At 43.9% G+C, this 20298-nt stretch overlaps 1 protein-coding gene across 1 annotated transcript; it reads right to left on the bottom strand.

Annotated features, from left to right (window-relative positions):
* Positions 1–8280: 8280 nt before the first annotated feature.
* Positions 8281–16973, bottom strand: DTX3L (deltex E3 ubiquitin ligase 3L). The gene is made up of 5 exons (XM_090277411.1): positions 16682–16973; positions 15602–15816; positions 10407–11930; positions 9800–10017; positions 8281–8545 (listed from the first exon to the last, which is right to left on the bottom strand). Exons 1-5 carry the CDS (start codon positions 16869–16871, stop codon positions 8476–8478), a joined length of 2217 nt encoding a protein of 738 aa, XP_090133537.1. The 5' UTR covers positions 16872–16973; the 3' UTR covers positions 8281–8475.
* Between the last annotated feature and the right edge of the window lie 3325 nt (positions 16974–20298).

Raw genomic sequence — 20298 nt, 5'->3', positions numbered from 1 at the left:
ACACAGTGGGCAGGGCAGTTCCTGAAATTCACCCCGCTGCTCACCAGCCTGGCCCCATGAGGGTCTCTTGGCTCTGCTCTGTCCCTCCCCTGCCTGCTAGAGCCCTCCTGCAGTCCTTGGGCACCTGGAGGGCTCTGTTTTAGGGACTAGGAGAGGTGGCGCTATCTTCCCCGATTCCTGCTCCTTTCAGTCATCTCAGTCTCTCACAGAGGCGTCTCTTCCCTCATCTGCAGCTTTTTTATGAACCATTTTGTATAAATTATTTTTATTGGATATTATTTTCTACTTGTCAGGGGCAGATGCCAGGCCCTCTGGGGGAGGAAGGAACTGAACTCTTCTTCCTCTCTCAGCCTGAGATGGAGGTACTTTGTCACTCACTGAACTACCATCTACCTCTGGGAGCATCACAGAATCACTGAAGGCATAGCATCAGAGGAGTGATGAGATCAGAGCTATTTTTTCAAAAGATAGTTTGCAGTGGGAGTAGGAAGAGAGATGGGGACAGAGTTTTTAGTGGGTATTTTAATCATTTTGGTGAGAGAATTATGAAAATGCCAACTGGGTAGTGAGATTTAAAGTGAAGAAGGAGCCCTGGCTGGTGTGGCTCAGTGGATTTGGTACAGAAACAGAGGAGTCCAAAAATCCCTGGAGTTTGAGGCTGGGGGATGGGGAGAAGGAAGCAGCTTTCAGACTGCCTCCACACGCCTGAGGCTGGTGGCTGGTGTCTTTCATTATGTAAAATTGCTTGGATGCTTCCAAGGCCTCAGGTGGATGGGAGGGGTCTTGAACCAGGTGATGGACATGAGGGACAAGAGGGAGAAGCAAAGTTCCACTAAGATGACATTTTAACGGACTCTTAACTGTATTATATTTTACATTGTCTTGTTTCCCCAGGAAATAAAGCTGTTTCCTTCTCTTTAAAATAAGGCATTTCAACAATATGATTTCTGCAGTTCTTTTCAATTCCTATGCCAAGCAAATAAAGCTGCAGAGTAATCTGCTGTGTCTTTTCAAAGCTCGTTGTGTGAGAAACGCTCACAATAGAACACCAGGACACAGGACTTGAGCAGCAAAGCGAGGCGTTTACTCACGAGTCTGCAGAGTCGGGCACACCGCCAGCCAGGAGCACGTGCGCAGGATGTAGACAAAGAAAACTGGTTTTATACTAATGCGATTAGCTCCCCCTCTCCGCTCCTTCTCCCATTTCTCCATTACTGGTTAATCCGGGTTCATAATCTAACGTGATTAACTACTTAACTCAGGGTGTGATTAACTAAGGGTAATCCAGTTATCAGAGAAGAAAAACTCTGACTCCAAAAAACCTCCGCTGCCTTGCGGCATACCTCTTCAGGGGAAAGGCTAAGGGAGTAAACCCCGACAGAAAATCCGGAGCCGGAGTCCCTAAGGCGGTTTGACGTTGTAGTCAACACCAGCAACTCCTGCGGCGCACCTGAAGCCAAGCTGTATTGACTCCGTCTTTCCCTTGGATTCTTCAGCTGCGAAGAGAGGGGGGGTCTGCTGCATGGGCAACAGCAGACCCTCCATATCACCCTGCCCAGGCTCTGTAGCTTCAGCTTCACTGGAGAGGACACTCCAGTGTCATCACAAGATGTCGATTCAACACGGGAGGAGACAGATACCGTGTCACTCCCGAGTCGGACTGCACAGCCATTCTCGGCGGTGCAGATAGACTCTTAAGAAGCTACACCATCGTCTCTCGAGACGGACGGCTGCCGATGGATGAATCCAGTTATAAGTCTATCCCCAACTTACTTGCAGTTATCTAGCTACATCTTCCCATTTCTCTGTTTGGTGATAACAATCTTCCTCCTTTTGATCCCAGAGATTCGTCTGAGAAGTGTGGAATGTCATTTCCTCGCCCCTTTTCCATGATTCATCTGTTAATTATCTCCTACTGGTCTGAGAGTCACTGGCTTGCTTCTTTATCCTTAACAGTTGTGAAGCGGTGGCTGGGATGATAACCCATGGCATTGCACTGGATCACATTTTAGTTGACCTCACTTCTCTCTTTCTTTGTCCTTACCTTCATTGACCTGGGCTTGCACCTCACAAACAAGTTGTTAACGTCTTGGTTTTTGCCTCAGGCTCCCTGCTTTAGAGGAGTCAGAACCCAATCAATAGAAAAGAAAATTGTGCCCAAACCCCATATGGAAATCAAAGCAAAACCAGTACTTCACCATAAGATAAATGTAAGAAAGTACCACAAAGATTTGATTTTCCTCCTGATGACTGCTTTGATGCTATCTGTGATGTTGTGGTTTATAAGAAATACATATTTGGTCTTTGTCCCAGTTTGTGGCACAGATCTGCTAAGACCTTTGGAATTTCCTGAAAACTTGGAGCAATGAACATGTTTTTATATTAATGAGGTGACTCACATTAAGGAGGTGACTAAAGATGGGGCCTGGTTGCCAGAGGAACCAACCGCGTGATTAGAGGGTTGACTTTTAGTTTCACCACCTGACCTCTGGGGACGATGTTAAAGAAACAGGGGAGTCCAAAAATCCCTGGAGTTTACGGCTGGGGGATGGGGAGAAGGAAGCAGCTTTCAGAATGCCTCCACACGCCTGAGGCTGGTGGCTGGTGTCTTTCATTATGCAAAATTGCTTGGATGCTTCCAAGGCCTCAGGTGGATGGGAGGAGTCTTGAACCCGGGGACGGTATGGAAATCAAACAGAGACTACGTGGGGTTCTGTGAATGGTCAGAACTGTTGGCAACACCCACTGCATCAGAGGACGCAGTCGGGGATATATAGGCAGCTACGAACACTTTGGGGGGGGGCGCACTCTGGGGCTGTCTCCCTTGCTGGCGGGTGTTCGCAGGGGCGCTCTGGAGAAGGAGAGGAGATTCACGTGGTTTACAGAAAGAAGACAGTTTGCAAGGAGACTGAGAATCCCTCCGGTGGTTTTGTATTGAGAGCTGAAGGGCACCACAGCACAGAAAGGACCTCCCCAATCAGATTGAATGATTGGCAGCTGCTGGTAAAGCTGAACTGTGTTTGGAAAGTAGGGAAACGGTGTTTCTGACCTTCCTAAAACTGGCTAGGTTTGGTAGGGGGAAGACAAGGATATGTGTAACTGTTAAATAAACAATTTTCTTTTCACTCAACTAAAGTATTAAGAGTTGTAATTTTGGCGGCGGGCAATCGGACCCCTAACTAAAGAGCCCGTGGGTTTGCTTTCAATTGGAGCAGCCCAGGAGTTCTGTAACAAGGAGAGAGTAACTGGAAATTAAGTTAAATCACCAGTGGCCAATAATTCAATCAACCATGCCTATGTAAGGACCTCTCCATGAAATCCGAAAAGGACGGGGTCAGATAGCTTCTGGGTTGGTGCTCAAGTGAGGGTGCTGGTGTTACAGAACCCCTGGGCTGCTCCAATTGAAAACAAACCCACGGGCTCTTTAGTTAGGGGTCCGACTGCCCGCCGCCAGAATTATAACTCTCAATACCAGTTTAGTGAAAAGAAGAAGAATTGTTTATTTACCAGTTATATAGATTTAGATTATTTGCGGATTTCTGCTGTTAAGTCTTATGTTCTTTAAAACACCCATAAACACATATCCTTGCCTCCCCCCTACCAAACCTGGCCAGTCTTAGGAAGGTCAGAAACACTGTTTCCCTACTTTCCAAACACAGTTCAGCTTTACCAGTAGCTGCCAATCACTCAGTTCTGATTGGGGAGGTCCTTTCTGTGCTGTGGGGCCCTCCAGCTCTCAATGCAGAACCGTCTGGATTCTCAGCCTCCTCGTAAACTGCCTTCTTCCTGCAAACCGCATGGTGAGAGCTTCTTCTTAAAGCAGCCTGAAGGCCCCCTCCTCCAAGCCACATGGAGGGAGTGCATGAGAGCGAGAGAGAGCTAAAATGTCCGCAGCTGCTTATATATCCCTGACTGCGCTCTGACGCAGTGGGTGTTGCAAACAGTTCTGACCATTCACATAACCTTACATAGGCTCTGTTTGCTTTTTCAGTACCATCCCCTGGTTCAAGACTCCTCCCATCCACCTGAGGTCTTGGAAGTATCCAAGCCATTTTGCATAAGAAAGACACTAGCCACCAGCCTCAGGCATGTGGAGGCATTCTGAAAGCTGCTTCCTTCTCCCCATCTCCCAAGCCCCAAACTCTGGGGATTTTGGGACTCCCCTGTTTCTGTAACACTGGCAGAGTGGCATGCTCCATGCTCTTTCCCTGAGCGTCTCTTCCATCTGGTCGGTTGTGCCTGAGTTATATCTTTTTTTTTTTTTTTTAATTCTCACCGGAGGGCACTCTCATTAATTTTTAGAGAGGGGAAGGGAGGGAAAGAGAGATGAGAGAAACATCAATTGAAAGAATAAAACAAGAGCCATTTGCTCTTGTGGTGCCATTTGCCAGGCAGGCGTATTAACCATGTTAAACATCAGTGCCATTTTTCTCTTTTGAGCGTATGTCCCAAGGATTGGAAATTACTGGAAAGCAAGAACAAAGCATGACTAACTAACCCCCACAGAATGCAGACAGAAGATAACATTGGAACAAACTGCAAAACCATCGGAAACCTCCTGTCACAATGCCCCTAATAACCCAGGGGCCACACAACAGCAACCCTCTCTACTCTTTTATAATCCAATGATAATCTAATAAAAGCTCAAAGTACCCACCCCTTAATGCTGATGTATCTCTCCACACCAAGTCCTTTTCCACTCTTGGAAAGTGAATAAAAACTTTGTTCTCTGCATTTTCTTCTCTGTGAATTCTTTCACAGCCTGTGTCACCAACTGTAACAGAGCGAGGAGGGGTTCCCAAAGTCCCCACAGCTCATGGTTTTGGGGATGGGGAAAGGAGATTACACAGTTTTTAAGGTATTTCACATATCTATGGTAACTAGATAATAGCTGTGCTGGAGCCCAGGGCAAAAGGGCAGATGATAGGCTTTAAAATACTAACCTTTTCTGAAGGGAAGCTATGCTGCCTCCAGGTAAAAGGGTGGATGACAGGCTTAAGATACTTTTCGTAACAATGACTTAGGTCAGCATTTAAAATTAGGGAGAGCCGGGAGACGCCACTGTCTGAAAGGGTGTAGACCTGACAGTCTGAAAGGGTGTAGATGGGATGGAGTTGGCTAGGAGGTCTGGTGTGTAGGAAGAGAGCCATGATGTAGCAGCGAGGCAGCTTTGTAGGAGAGCTGGTCCACCATGGGAGAGGGCCATGCGGGCAGAGTGAGGGAAGAAGAGGAGTGGCCATGAAGGAGGAGCTGTGAGCTGGAAGGGGATTCAGCCACGCTGCCTGTGGTGAAGTGGCAGCTATGTAGTGAAGCTGGTCCGTGGTGAGAAGGAAGAAGCAGCTACACAGTTTGTAGTCAGGATTTGGCCATGCAGCCTGGGCTAGTAAGAAAGCAGGCACGCTGCTGCTTTGATTGTGCCCGTTTCAAGTGACTCCAACACCAAAGACTCTGTCTGGATTCTTGGAATTCAGGACAAATGGAGAGGACACTCCCTTAGGACTTGGGCCTTTTCTGGACTTCATGATGATCCAGTGTAACACGGCACGTGTTTTCCTGGACTATTATGTGGAGACTGATGACGATGTACCCCAGATCCTGAGGAAAGAGCTGACAGATAAGAGATGGGGAACTATTGGGCTTGGTTTTGATTTATAGCCTTTTGGGGAGCAAGGGAAGTGCTGGGTCCCATGGGAGAACAGGGTTCCAAGCTGAAGTGTTCCCAGCCGCCCCCCACCCACCCCCGCCAACCAAGGTTGGAATATTGTAAATAAAGACCTGTTTCTCTCAACACTAACTGTTGGGTCATATACCAAGGTGCCACATGAATGAGCCCAGCTTTGCTCAGTAACATGACTACCCTAACATCTATGTAAGAGAGAAACATAGACCAGTTGCCTTCTGTATGTGCCCCAACTGGGACCGAACCCAGAACCTAGTCATGTGCCCTGACCTGGAATCAAACCCATGCTTTCAGTGTACAGGAGAATGCTCCAACCAATTGAGACACATGAGCCAGGGCCCTGAGTCATATCCTTCTGTAATATACAGATAACCTAGTGAGTAAACTGGTTTCCCAAATTCTGGGAGCTGCTCTAGGAAATTATCCAAGGAGGGTGTCAGGGGGACCTCAGATTTATAGTTGTTCAACAGAGGCCCAGATAACAGCCTGGGCTTATGATTGGCATCTGAAGTGGAGGGCAGTCTTGTGGGACTGAACCCTTAACCTGGGGCGTCTGATACCTTCTCCTGGTAGATAGTGTCAGAATTGAGTTGAATTGTAGGACACCCAGCTGGTGTCAGAAAATTGCTTGGATATGTGGGAGTCGGGGGAGATCCACACATTGGAATTTGGTGCAGAAGCTTACTATCTTTAGGAAAACATCAAATACCTCAATATTATTTTCAATTCTCCTTTTCTTTGGAGAGAGGGGTGCCCTGTTCGGCTGGGTAATCCAGCGTTGACGCTAGAAATGGTGAAACAAATTCTAGAAGAAGGGAGCAAGTATAGTTTGATAAGCTGCGGCATTTGCTTTCTCTAGGAGATAAGATTTGATACCTGCAGTCCACTCTTACCTTTGTAGTACTCTATGCGCTAAGGAAAAATTATATTAAGAAATGTGATTTTCACAGCTGAAAGTGACAGTAATGAAATCAAAAGTAGTTTTGTTATACACTCTATGTGTTGTAGGAAACCACCAGAATCTCAACATAAGGAAAAAGAAAAAAGGAGTGGGGAAAGAACACGGACAATCTGTTCCTAATATGGAAATAAGTTTATTTAAAGCAGATACATATGATAATACCTTCCACAGAGCAAAAGCAGCAATCCAAAGGCTCACCAACCACTAACACCATTCAGCTGCCTATGCACACACTGCATTGTAATCAAGGATCTAGACCTTAGCAGGAACCAAATTTGTGGGTTTTTTAAAGCAAATTTAGCTAAAAGCTTAGTAGATACGAAACAACTAATAATGGTAAAGATTTTAATGAATCACCAAAATTTAAATGTATCATCTGATTAAAAAAAAAAGGCCTATCACTTAGTTTAAGCTTCCTCAACTCTCCCGACAAAGGAAAAGATTCAGAGTTTTTAAGTTCTCCAAATAGAATTTCTTTGGAGGAAATTTGCTGTGAGAGAAGCCCAGGGTAACAGGAACTCTTCAGCCAGCTTGGTGGAGAAGTCCCCTTGTGGGAGGCAGTACAGCTCTAGGGTGCAGAAGCCTTGAGGCCAGACTGTCTCCATTAAATCCCAGCACTTATACTTGTTAACTATGTGACTTCTGTCAAGGTATTCTCTCTGTGCATCAGTTTTCTCAGTTATATAATGGAGATACTAGTAGTATCAATCACAGAAATATAAAGATCTTATAAAGGGAACAAAATAAGTGCACAATAAATATTAGCTATTACTCTGTGATCAAAAAAGAGTGTGTGTGTGTGTGTGTGTGTATCTTTAGGAAAAGAAAAAGACATCTCATTAGTCATTTTTTGGAGAAAGACTGTGATGTGGATAACCAGATAAGAAACAGTTTTCCAAATCAGTGGTGGGACTCCAGAAATGGCTTCTTTACTCCTGCCTCTGCTAAAGATTTAGGGAACATATATTCCTCTGCTGGGGTATGGGCCACCTAAGTCAGGCAGCAAAAATTTTTTAAGTTCCAACTGTATACCAGGCTCTGTGTCATGAAAAATAATTGCCTTATGCTATTTGTTACCAAAGGTGGCCTAATCTGTTCCTGGCCACTTTTCTGGCCAGGAAAGAGCGGAACATGTGTCTTTTAACTTTCCATAACCAAAGCCTCCACACTTTCCCCATTTAAACTAGGATTTTACTTTCAGGGTAATGGAAAGGCAAATCAACCGATCGACCAACAAAAAACTAAAGGACCACCCCAGAGGTGGTAATAAAAAGATGATCAACTGGTAGCTAGTATTTCAACTGAAGAGCACAGAAGATGATTTTAGGTCCACAATGCTCCATCTCCCTCTCCTCCCAACAATGACCCAAGAATAAGGCATAACACCTCTGCAGCAGAAATCACACAGGTCTTTGGGGCTTTTATCTTCCATAAAAAGTGAGACTCCAAGCCCTGGCTGCTGTGGCTCAATGGATTGAGCATCGGCCTGCGTGCCAAGTGTCGCTGGTTCGATTCCCAGTCAGGGCACATGACTAGGTTGCACGTCAGGTCCCCAGCTGGGGGCACGAGTGAGAGGCAACCACACAGTGAGGTTTCCCTCCCTCTCTTTCTCCTTTCCCCTCTCTCTAAAAATAAATAAACAAATAAGTAAATAATTTTTAAAAAAAAAGTGAGACTCCAGAAATGACAGACTAATAGATTCTTATCTTACATGAACCCTTGAGATAAACATCTGTAAAAGGTCTTTGGACATAAGGATTTAAATTAGTATTTACTCTGCTTCTTCAACTGTGTCTTTGAAAGCTTGGCTCAAGATGTCCTTCCAGCAATCTTCTTACTCAATTCCTTTATCTTTCAGCTCCTGTTTGACACGTTCCAGATAATTAGGATCAGGGTAGCCATACCTACAGAAGGAAAAGCCCCTTAGCTTTATCACACACACATGGTTTTAAAGAATCTGTACAGTAGGCCCCTGGCATTAATATTGTGTTGCAAACATTAACAAGCAATCTTGAAGGCAGATGACTTATAATCACTTGTAAGTGTGCAGATGTGAGCCATTTAGCTAGTCAGTGAGCCTAGCTGTCTGCCTAGGATCTGCCTTTCAAGACATTTTTTATTTTCAGCTCGTGGTAAGCAGCAACTCTCATAAAGTTATACTATAAATATATTATAAATATATAAAAATAAATATTATATATATAAAAACATAACATGTTATATATAAAAATATAGTATAGTATATATTTTTATATTTTATATATAAAAATGTAGTAAGTGCTGTTAGGTTTCAGGGGGTCAGTGGAAGTAGAGAAGCCAAATGTTGGACAAGATGGTTCACTGAGTATGTGACACAGCGGGCTGGTGTCTTGGAGTCAGATGTCAGCAGCCAGGGCCAGGGTGAGGTGAGTTTTAAGGAGTTCTGAGGCTTGGAGTGCAGAAACAGCACATGATAGACTAAATTGCCTCCTTAGATGGCCAGCATGTCGGCGACTGGCCCAGCTGCAACTTCCTGATAGTCGCCTGAGTCTAGAGCAGCTAGGGGTGGAGGTCGGGGGGAGGTGAGCTGCCTTGTGGAGGGCTTCTGTTCAAAATGGCAGGCTTCTTCCTCACAGGTGCTACAGGAGGATTTTCAAATTTGGAAAATTTGCAGAAGTCTCAGGACCCTTTTGAATACTATAGGTCTGAGATATTCTATCTGAATTTCACTAGGAACAATTGGATTTCCTATAATACAACTCCCACAACATTAAATAAGAGTTTTTCTAAAGTACTATTAGCCAAGTGGATCTCTATGGACAGATGGAAGAAGACAGTAGAAGAAAGGATGGTCTTAAAAGAAGGCAAAGTAAATAACATTCCTAGGATCTACCCTTCTGATAACCAGGAAACCTCAAATCAAGTCATCTGAGATACCTTTCATCTTGGATTCTGAAGACCCCTGTCTTTTGATGCAAAATTTAGTAACTGTATGGTACTTTGTGGTTGGGAGAGTAGAAGGTGATTGAAACCAATCTGCCTTTGAGACTAACATCTCTCAAAATACTGTATCCAATCCCACTGCTATAAAGAGTCCCTTATAGACATATCCTCAAATTGCCACATCCTACAAGCTCTAAATTCTATTTAGCCATCATTTTAGTTCAAAAGGTTCTCACCTTTCTGGTCCCCCGAACTTGGATGTTTTGTGGTGGATATCATTCCATGTAATGACATTTGAGCATCCTGTAGCTCGAGAATCCCCCACTGTGAAAATTAACTTTTGTTTAAAAGCTTTCTGAAGCAGTTTCAAAACTTCATTTCCTTCCTTGTTATTAGGCAAGTATGCAGTTCGTTGTACTCCAGGATACGGCATTCCTGGGTTTGGGTGCTCTTTCTGTATGAAGACAACACAATGCTGCATAAAAACATTTCTGAGTCTAAATTTTACTATACAGATAGATACGTTCATTTGCAGATAGAGGTTATCAAAAACAAAAAAAAAAAAGCATTGAATAATTCATATTTCTCCTCTTTCCCTAAATTCATAAGGGAATACCATCCACCTTCCTGACTCCCCCCACCCTAACACATAATCAACACCTACCCTTTCTCTGCCTTAACAGACACAAAACATAAGTGATAAACATTGTTACCTTTATCACTATTTAAAGCTATTGCACATTACCATGGAAATAAGTCCCTGGAAAATCTACTAATTGGCAACAGCACAGTCTCTTTGCTCAGCACACTGGAAAGAAACCCATGGATCTCAGAAACACTTACTGTTTGTATGCCTCCTTTCATATCATAATAAATCACAATGGAGCCGCAGTATTCATAACCTGGAAGATGCTGTTTTAGAAAACTGAAAGTCATGGTTCCCTCTGGTTGATTCCCTTTCTGGACACCGTAGGGAGCCTGGCACACAGGACAGACTGGCTTATATGTCAAGGCTTTGTTGATACAAAGGGTGCAGAATTCGTGCTTGCACTTTTGTAGCACTTTCTTGTTACTAATGGGCTCCATACAGATAACACATATGTCCTCTTCCTTGTCCACAGAACTGACAGAATGCTGGGACATTGGTGAAACTGCTTCTGACCTATCGATATCCATGGGTGTTTCATGATCCTCATTCTGTTTCTTTCCAGCTAACAGAGGCATTCCCCCTGTTTTAAAAACATACTGCTTTGCCTTTGCAAGGTGATTTGGCAACCCAATCAAGGTCATTGACCCTTGATTTACTGCAAAGTGTACACCTGGATGCCTATTTCTAAAGTCACCAGTGAACTTGGTCCCATATAAGTCCTTTCTCTCCTTGCCCAAAGATTTCAATGGAAGAACTTCTCGCATCAGCTGACATGAGGCATGTTGATAAGCATCGATGAAATGTGCACAAGCATGCACAGACAGATCTAACTCCTTGCTCTTAGGTTCAAACAGAATGCAGGTTTTCTGACTTTTTTCTGAAACCCTACTTTGAGTGTTGTACCTTTTTTCTATCTCTGATATTTCCTGGAGTAATTCAGCTTCTAAAAGTTTATAGTGTGCTGTGTCAACCTTAATTTCATTCCTCATACACCCAGGAGTCAGTATTTTCACAGGTGTCTTGACCAGACTTTCAGAGATTTGGGGGGCAAGAAGACATCTGGCACCTGAAACATCATCTTGGATACCAAGATGAGTTAATTCTCTTCCATTCTTCTTTATAAAAAGCTTTTGAAACTGGTGACTCAATTCATGTTTGGTTTTATTTGCCTGCTTACTGTCCACCAATGCAACACATTCCTGCTTCCAAGTTTCTATGCTCTGCTGAAATTCACGAATAAAAGACTCTTCACCTGCTTTGAGGTTACCTGATTGACTTGAGGTGAAGACTAAAGAGACCACATTTGGAGAACTCTCCTGACTTTTTATTTTTATACCAAATACTTTCTCTATTGAGTCTATTTTTCCGGGATGGGTATATTTGAAGTGTTCGAGGAGAGGCAAGGAAACTTCATAACATATGCTTTTTCCTTCTGACTTGGTTTTTGGTTCAGAGGGAGAATCACAGTTGCTCTGGTCTTCCTGGAGTGGCTTCCACTCTGTTGTCAAAGGAGATGTTTCATGTTTCCGGTCACTTTTTAGGAGTTGCTCACTCAAGAAGCCATGTATTTTTTCAATATCTCTAAAGTCACCACACACCTTCTCAATTCCATCGTAGCCCTCCATTTTTTTGACACTGGGGCAGAGAGTAGTTATGTGCTCCCTCTGCTCTTTAGAGAACAGGTTACAGTTCAGTTCAGCTGTGACGGTGAGGAAGATCTGAAATTTTCAAAGGAACAAATGACTCAGACATGTAAGCCAATAGCCTCCTCTCAGGGCAATGTCTAAAGACGAGAGAAATAACCCCTATGTCATCTCTTAGCAGAGGGTAACTTCTTTCAAATCCTTTTCACAGAGGATGTAGCACACTATAGCCCAGAGGTTCTCAGCCCTGTCTGCACATTAGGGATCATCTGGGAAGTTAAAAGAAAAAAGAAAAAAAAAAAAGAAAAGAAAAAAAAGCCAAGGCCCAGGCACATCCCCAGTGATTCTGATATAAATGTAGAGCCTACATTTATAGGCATGAGAAATTTTAAAAGGCTCTGTGGATAAGCAATCTGGATTGCAGAGCTGCCACTATCTGTTTGACCTTGGGGAAGGGGCTGGAGGGAAGGCACTTGTCTTTCTGAGCAAGCTGCTGTGGTTCTCACAAGAGTCTGTGAGCCTGCAAGGGAGTCATAAATCTGAGGAGGATGTTTTTTTCCTTTTTTTTTTTTTCTCATAATCAGCCCACCCCTGCACCTGCTTTTTTTTTTTTTTTTTTAACTAAACATCTAACTGTATGCATAAGACAAGCACATCAGATTGAGCTAAGAAAAAGATAAGCAAATTGAATGTAATATAAAAGCAATATTTCTAATGTTTTGTTACTTCTCAAGGTCTTTGCACATGCTATTTCCTCTGCATGTAACATCCTTCTTCTAGATCTTCCTTGAAGATGTTTCCTGAATCCAGCCACTTCTCACATCAGGACACCCTAGAGTCCAAGCCATTATTAGCTTGTACCTTAGACATGTAAATCAGATCACTCCACTCCCCAGACTCAAAATCATGATGAATCCCCTAACATTTAAGTGAAAACCCAAAGTCCTTCATCCCCCAAAACCTGACTTCTGAGTACCTCTCCAAGTTCCTCTCATATCACACTCTCCCTGGCTTACAGTCCTCTGACCACACTGGCCTCCCTCCTTGAAGTTCCTGGGGCTCAGGATGTAAGCTCCCGACTTGGGGGTCTTTGTTCATGTTCTCCCCTATGCCTAGAACATTCTTCCCCCAGAAATCCACTTAGCTAGGCTAGCTCCCTTATTTCATGCATCTGTCTACTCAGACATTACCTCATTAGAGAGGTTTTTCCTCATATCCTGAAGTAGTGGCCCTGTCACTGCTACTTATCATGCTTTATTCTTCTTCCTAGCACTTATTGCTGGCAGACATTTATTATAAATCTATTTGTTTACTGTTAGTATGTTTCTTTCATTAGAATGTGAGGTCCCTGAGGGCAGAGTCCTGGCTGTAGCTCCAGCTCCGTGACAGTGCCTGGCACACAGTAAGCAGTTGATACTGATTTGTCAAATGACTCTTTGCATGGCTCATTCCTTTTCAATCAAGTCTCAGGCCAAATGTCATCTCAGAGAAGTTGTCTCAAACTACTGGTTAGAAGTAGCACCACCCTGAGGCTTAGATAGACTTGCTGTGTCTCCCTCCACAACTAAGAAGGAACACAACTACCTCAAAACTAGAGACAACCAGAAGTTCCAGAAAATCGAGCTGTGTGAAAGTCCAACAAACAAAGATATAAGAGGAAATAGTCATCCAGACAGGTAGGAGGGACGGAACCAGGGTGGAGAGGATGTGGTGTGGTGGCAGCAGCAATGGTGACAGCGGCAGGCTGCCAGAAAGGGCAGTCACACATTTTAAAAACACAGGAGGGACACCGGGGAGTGTTCCCGGCTCCAGACCAGACCATGCAGCTCATGGTCCCAGTGCCAGGGAAAATAAGCTTCATTGTTTCTGACTGTGGAAACCAGTAGGGGTTGGGTGGAGGAAGAAAAAACCAGTCGCTCAGCAGAGTCCACTTGTTTAAAGAACCCCACGGTCCTAGAACATCTGCAGACCCACCCACTCTGGGAACAGCCAGGGCAACAACTAGAGAAGTGCCAGTCCCATACAAAGTGGGAGAACTGCCTGAAAAGGGGGAGAGTGCTGAGCAAGCAACATTGTTCCCTCTCAGACCCCTCCCGCACATACAGCACCACAATGGTGAAACAGGTCGCCCTGTACTGACGAATCCCTAAGACTCCGCCCATTACAATGTAACAGGAGCAACAGCTCTACCTAAGACACAGAGGTAAATAAACACAGGAGTCTGTCAAGATGAGGAGACAGAGAAGCATGGCCCAAAAGGGGGAACGGATCAAGGTTCTAGTGGGAGAACTAAGCAACGAGGAGATAGCCAACCTAACAGATGCAGAGTTCAAAACACTGGTGATAAAGATGCTCACAGGCTTGACAGATATGCTTAAGCACATCAAACGCATAAGGGAAGAAGTGAAGGCTTTGCTAAGTGAAACGAAGGAAAATCCACACAAAACCAATGGTGAAGGGAAGGAAACCAGGGTTCAAATCAATAAATTGGAACATAAGGAAGAAAACAACAGTCAACCAGTACAAAATGAGGAAACAAGAATTGAAAAAAATGAGAGGCTTAGGAACCTCTGGGACAACTTTAAACATGTCAACATCCAAACCATAGGGATGCTAGAAGGAGAAGAGGAAGAGCAAGAAACTGAAAACTTATGTAAGAAAATAATGAAGGAAAACTCCCCATATTTGGTGACGGAAATAAACATAAAAGTCCAGGAAGCACAGAGAGTCCCAAACAAGCTGGACCCAAAGAGGACCACGCCAAGACACATCATAATTAAAACGCCAAGGGCTAAAGATAAAGAGAGAAACTTAAAAGCAGCAAGAGAAAAGCAGAGTTACCTACAAATGGGTGCCTATAAGACTATCAGCTAATTTCTCAAAAGAAACTTTGCAGGGCAAGAATGGACTGGCAAGAAGTATTCAAGGTGATGAAAAGCAAGTATTTACAACCAAGACTACTCTATCCAGCAAAGCTATCATTTAGAATGGAAGGACAGATGAAGTGCTTCCCAGAGAAGGTAGAGCTAAAAGAGTTAATTATCACCAAGCCCTTATATGAAATGTCAAAGGGACTTAAGAAAAAGATAAAAATTATGGACATTAAAACGACAACTATCAACAACTGAATCTAAAAAATAAAAATAAAATCCAACTAAGCAAACCAGAACAGGAACAGAATCATAGGTGTGGGGTTCATTCAGAGGGTTATCAACTGGGAGGGGGAAGAGGGAGAAATGGGGAAATCATACAGGGATTATGAAGCATAATTGGTAAATACAAACTAGACAGGAGGAAGTTAAGAATAATATAGGAAAGGGTGAAGCCAAAGAATGTATATGCACAATTCATGGACATGAACTAAGTGGGGGTGGGATTGCTGGAGGGAAGCGGGTACTGGGCAAAGGGGAACAAAGGGGAAAAAAATTGAAACTACTCGAACAACATAATCAATGAAATATACTTAAAAAAAAAGGAAGTAGCGCCACCCCTTCCCCTTACTCACCCCGGCCCCATCACTCTCTAAGGCACTCATCAGTCTCTGAAGTTTTTTTATTTATTTGGTTTACTTGCTTATTGTCCTTCTATGTACCTCCCAACACCGAGCAGGGATCTGTCATCCTCTCTGTGCCAGTACCTAAAACAGTGCCTGGCTCAGCCAATGGTTGCTGGACCAATAATGAAAGGTACAGTGGCTGGAGAGGAGGTTGCAAGCACATACTTAGCTCCTTCTTTCAAATACTTACCTTTTGGACACAGGAATCCACAGCATTAAGAATATGTTCTTCATTTGGATGCCTCTCACCAGACCTCGCCCCATCTTGTGATGGTGTTTGCACTTGAGACATTCTGGGTCTCGTATTTTTCTCGACTGGCTTTTCAGTAGGTTCCAGGAAAATAGTCACAGGTTTCTCATTAAGCAAAATTTGGTGCTTTTTCTTCCCCAACACTCCTTCCTTAGCTTCAGTGGAGACATTAAACATACACATACACATACACATAGACATGGGAGTGATTTCAAACGATCCTCTTATTCAGGCCTCTGTACCCTGCCCAAGCACCCTCCCAGTAAGGGCTGCTCCTGGCTTGCTGGGATGTGTTGGTGGTAGGGGATGGGAGGGAGCTATTCAAAACTCTCAAGTGGGAGCTTCAGTTTACTGTACAAATGAAAGATCAATGATAATGGAACAATGACAGCTCATTAAAAGTCATGTCTCTGAAACTGTCTTGGTTTCCCTTTTCAATCATATAGAATAATACTCATATAAAGTAGATTGAGAAAAACAGGGAGTGAACAATGAAGACTCAGAATTTTGTAAATATACATATGTGTTCACTGACATAGAAAAAAGCGGGAAGAAATACACCAAATCTTTCATATTGTTTATCGCCATATTGTTTATTCTTTTTTCCTCTCTTTTTTATGGTGTGCATATATTATTTTTGTAATCCTCAAAAATCAATCAATTGAGTATTTATTTAAAACATAAAAGTGGAATACCTAAATGGAAAGGGGTGCATCTGGGGAGGGAAGGGGAGATGTTCTTCTGAGAGCTGAGAAAGATGGGTCAGGACAAAGACGCTGGAAAGTGTCAACTTTAAGGCACAGTCAGGCTAGATGGCCGACTGGGCACCTCTGGGCTCTATCCTCCACCGTGGGCTGCATCTCTTAGGAGCAAGAGGCCCCAGTCCCTGTCACCCACCAGACAGTGCCCTACTTTCTCCCGCCCGCTCTCCTAGGTCAGCTCGAACTGGGTCTGCCTGGAATGCCGCGGGATGGGCCCTAGGGACGAACTTTCTTCCCCAGCCCCGGGCCTGAGGCTCACCTGCCCTTTCCAAGAACTCCACCATGAAGGTGTCGGGGGCATTGGCGCCCAGAGATCGGACGCTGCATTCCCCGCCGCCCGAGCTCCGGCTCTGGAAGTATCTTTCCAGCTTCCTTTGTAGATTTTGCCTAAGGCCGGGCTCGGACACCCGCACGAGCAGCGGGGACGGCGGGCAGAGGTTCGAGGCCATGGCTTTACGCGTTGGGCTGGCGCCGCTGCTCCGGATGTTTGCTGGGCCTGGACTGAGGCAAGGGTGCGTCCCGCCCTGCTGCCTGAGGCCGCAAAGTTTCAGTTTCGCTTTCCCTGAGAGCCCTCCCGGTTCCGGCAGCGCCACGCCCCCTCCTCTCCCTGCCTCCTTCCGTTCTACCGTCGGCCCGGTGAGTAGGTCCCTTTCCGCGCGCTCCCGGGGTGGTGGGCGACCGAGGCTCTCGCGTCTCCTCTCCTGCGGGCTAGGGCTTAGGCGGCAGGCGGGCAAGAAGCGGGCCTCCAGGGCCAGGCTCCCCACGTGAGGATGAGACTGGTCAAACGCTGAAGTTCGAGTTTCTCCCGAGTTTGTGATTCCTTTAAACTCTTATTGTTGTCACCATTATATGCAGCGAAAATGTAATTCCTGTTCTGAATTCAGATTAATACCGGCATTTAAAAAAAAATTGAAATTGTTTACCAGCTTTATGACCTATCACTTCCAGCTCTATCCTTTAGACTGGCTCTTGGGGTTTTTATGACCTCATTCCTTGTTTTGACCAACAGTATGGACTGCGAGCTTCCCTGTGTACCAGGGAACACAGAGGAGCCTGGAGGCCCCCACCTCCTCTGCTAGCAAAGGGAGATGGAAATATGAATAAAGAAGCATATCTCTTGAATGCCTCCAAGAGGAATTTTGAAGCAGAATCTTAATGAATGTGTATGAGAAGAGGTAGTTGCGGGGAGCATTTAAGCAGGGGACCATTGTGATCTGCAGCACACATGGAGCACTGGGGCTTTGGAGGAGGTGAGATGGGGGAGGTGAGATGGGGAAGGCGATGATGGAGGAGGGGGCTAGACCAGTGCTGTCCAGTATAAATATAATGAAACCAAATATCTAATTTAAATTTTTTATGAGCCATATTTTAAAAAGTATAAACAAGTGAAATTAATTTTAATGATATTATTTAACTCAATATATCCTAAATTTAATCATTTATATATCCTAAATTAATCATTCAGCATGTGATCAATGTTAAAAACTTGTGTTTTACATTCTTTTTGTCATACCGAGTCTTTGCATTCCAGCTTTTAACTTGCACTTACATCACATATCAGCTGGGACTAGCCACATTTCAGATCAAAAGCCAGCTGCATGTGGTTAGTGGCCCACACTGGGCAGACAGCACAGGTCTAGAAGTGAAAGGCCTTGAAGATCAGTGGGGAGAAATGGAAAGATTGTGAGCTGGGGAAACAAAAGAGTGACATGTCAAGTGTGCAGTTTAGAAAGGTGGTGTTGACAACCATGTGGAGGATACAAAGTTCCAAGCAGGGATGAATGGAGGCAGAGGCCAGAGGTAAGACTTTTGCACATGGATGGTAAGACTAGAAATAGCTCAGTCTTTATGGAGAGCAATTTGACAGTACTATCACAATTACAACTGCACAGACTTTATGATTCTGAAGTTAGGGGTAGGAGGGAACCTTTCATACTTTCCAAGTTTGAACCAGTAAACATAGTACCTATTCAAACAATAAAATGTAAAATTAAATACATTTAAATCTTTAAAGAGGCCCTGCGGCCCTGAAGTGAAATAGTCAATGGGCAAGGAGGGTAGGGGTATAAGTGACTTAGGTGTTTGGACCTAGTTGATGTTTTGGTTATGGGACAGAGGAGAAGAGTCTAGATTTCTGATTTGAATGGATAAATGGTGTATCATTGAGCTGTGGAATCCAGCAGAGAAAGCATGGATTTTGGAGGGGGTTGGGTGAGGGTAGGGAGGTGAGTCCAGGCAAAACGCCTGTAAGGTGAGAGGTAGTGAAAGAACCAAGGGAAGATGGCATAGGAGAGCCAAGAAAGCAGAGTTCTAGGATTCAAAGAATGAAATAACTATAGAAAGTGATCAAATAAAGATTAGGACAGAAGACCAGGAAGCACAGAGACGGATGCAAAGAGGCCCACTCTAAGACACATCATAATTAAAATGCCAAAGGTTAAAAATAAAGAGAGAATCTTAAGAGCAGCAAGAGAAAAGCAGTTACTTATCTACAGGGGCATCCCCATAGGACTGTCAGCTGATTTCTCAAAAGAAACTTTGCAGGCAAGAGGAGACTGGCAGGAAATATTCAGTCATGGAAAGCAGGGACCTGTAGCCAAGATTGCTCTACCCAGCAAAGTTATCATTTAGAATCAAAAGGCAAATAAAGAGGTTCCCACTTCCCAGAGAGAAAAATAAAACAGTTGATCATCAGCAAACTACTATTATATGAAATGTTAAAGGGACTTATTTAAGAAGAAGAAAAAGAAGATCAAAACTATGAACAATAAAATGGCAATAAACATATACTTATCAACAATTGAATCTAAAAAACAAACTAAGCAAACAAGAAGAACAGACAGAACCATGGATATGGAAAATGTTTTAATGGTTGCCAGATGGAAGGGGGTTTGGGAGAATGAGTGACAAGGTGAGTGAATTAAGAAATACAAATAGGTAGTTACAGAGGAGCCATGAGGATGTAAAGTATAGTACGTATAGGAAATGGAGTAGCCAAAGAACTTATACGCATGACCCATGGACTTGAACAATGGTGTGGGGATTGCCTGAGTGAGGGGTGCTTGTAGAGGGAGGCAAAGGGGGAAAAATTAGGACAACTATAATAGCGTTATCAATACAATATAATTTTTTAAAAAATAAAAAAAAAAGATTAGGACAGAAGAGAGTTTTCTGGGGCTAACCTCATGGAGGACACTGATGAGCAGTTTCAGAGGGGGGTGAGGCAGGAGCCCACTACAGTGGGTTGAACAGGCAGATGGATAGGAGAGTCAACTTCTGCATGCTGCCTGTGCAGAGAAAAGAACACAGTAGGAACCAGTTACAGAAAATTGAGAAGACTTTTGTTATTATTGGTGTTGTTTTTAAAATGGAAGAAAGTGAATGTTTTGGGCAATATGCTCTTTGTTTCTAATTTCTTTGAGGTTAAACACGCCCCCCCCCCCAACCCCTGTCTAGTCTATCCCAGGTCTTTAAAGCTGGTGTATAGAAAAGAACAAGAGCCACACCATGTAAAACAAAAGCCAACAGGAAGCCCGCCACCAAAGCCAACACAGAAGACTTCCTTCTTTTGTGAAAACCACAGTGCCCTCTGGGGGCAAAAATGGATCTTGCCTTCCCACTTTAGGATTGTACTGGACAAGCTGCTTTTCCTGACATGCAAGAGTAATTCACCATTGGTTTTGTGTGGATTTTCCTTTGTTTTACTTAGCATAGTCTCTGATGCTGTAGGTAGCCTTATGAAACTCTTCTACTGCAAAGGCACTACAAACCATTTCAGAGGCAAATGGCAACTCTGTGGGCAACTAGTGTAGACTACTGTGTCGTTAAGCATTTTCATTTCTACCTAGTTGATAGAACAATCATTAAAATAATTTT

Source organism: Furipterus horrens, unplaced genomic scaffold (assembly GCF_987537825.1).
Source record: "Furipterus horrens unplaced genomic scaffold, mFurHor1.1.pri manual_scaffold_1, whole genome shotgun sequence".
Lineage (NCBI taxonomy): Eukaryota > Metazoa > Chordata > Mammalia > Chiroptera > Furipteridae > Furipterus > Furipterus horrens.
Note: the sequence above shows the minus strand (reverse complement) of the source record. Positions and strands in the feature narration are given on the sequence as shown.